At 39.0% G+C, this 287-nt stretch overlaps 1 protein-coding gene across 1 annotated transcript in view; it reads right to left on the reverse strand.

Moving 5' to 3' along the window:
* LOC119591774 (sodium-dependent neutral amino acid transporter B(0)AT3-like) overlaps positions 1-287 on the reverse strand; it is a 56089-nt gene that overhangs the window by 1485 nt on the left and 54317 nt on the right. Inside the window, exon 15 of the mRNA XM_037940520.1 lies at positions 6-76. Coding sequence (XP_037796448.1) covers positions 6-76 — 71 coding nt within the window. The remainder of the gene's footprint in view (positions 1-5; positions 77-287) is intronic.

Raw genomic sequence — 287 nt, forward strand, 5'->3', positions numbered from 1 at the left:
CCTACTTGTCACAAAAGTTATAGAGTCTGGTTGTCCCTGTCACACGGCAAGAGTTCTTGGTGTCTGCTTTTATGCGCTGACAAATAACACAACGAACATGGCGTCTAAGGCATATAAATGTCCTGTTTCTATCATCTTCGTCAGCAGAATACAATTAATAAAAGTTATTTGAAGGAGAATTCCAATAGAAAATTATATATTTTGCCTCATACAGGTGGCGTCTGTGTAGCCAAACTGAGCCAAAACAACCTATCCAAGAAAGTAGATTCTCACAGTTTTCACGAACC

Source organism: Penaeus monodon, chromosome 29, assembly GCF_015228065.2.
Source record: "Penaeus monodon isolate SGIC_2016 chromosome 29, NSTDA_Pmon_1, whole genome shotgun sequence".
In the NCBI taxonomy this organism is placed as follows: Eukaryota; Metazoa; Arthropoda; class Malacostraca; order Decapoda; family Penaeidae; genus Penaeus; species Penaeus monodon.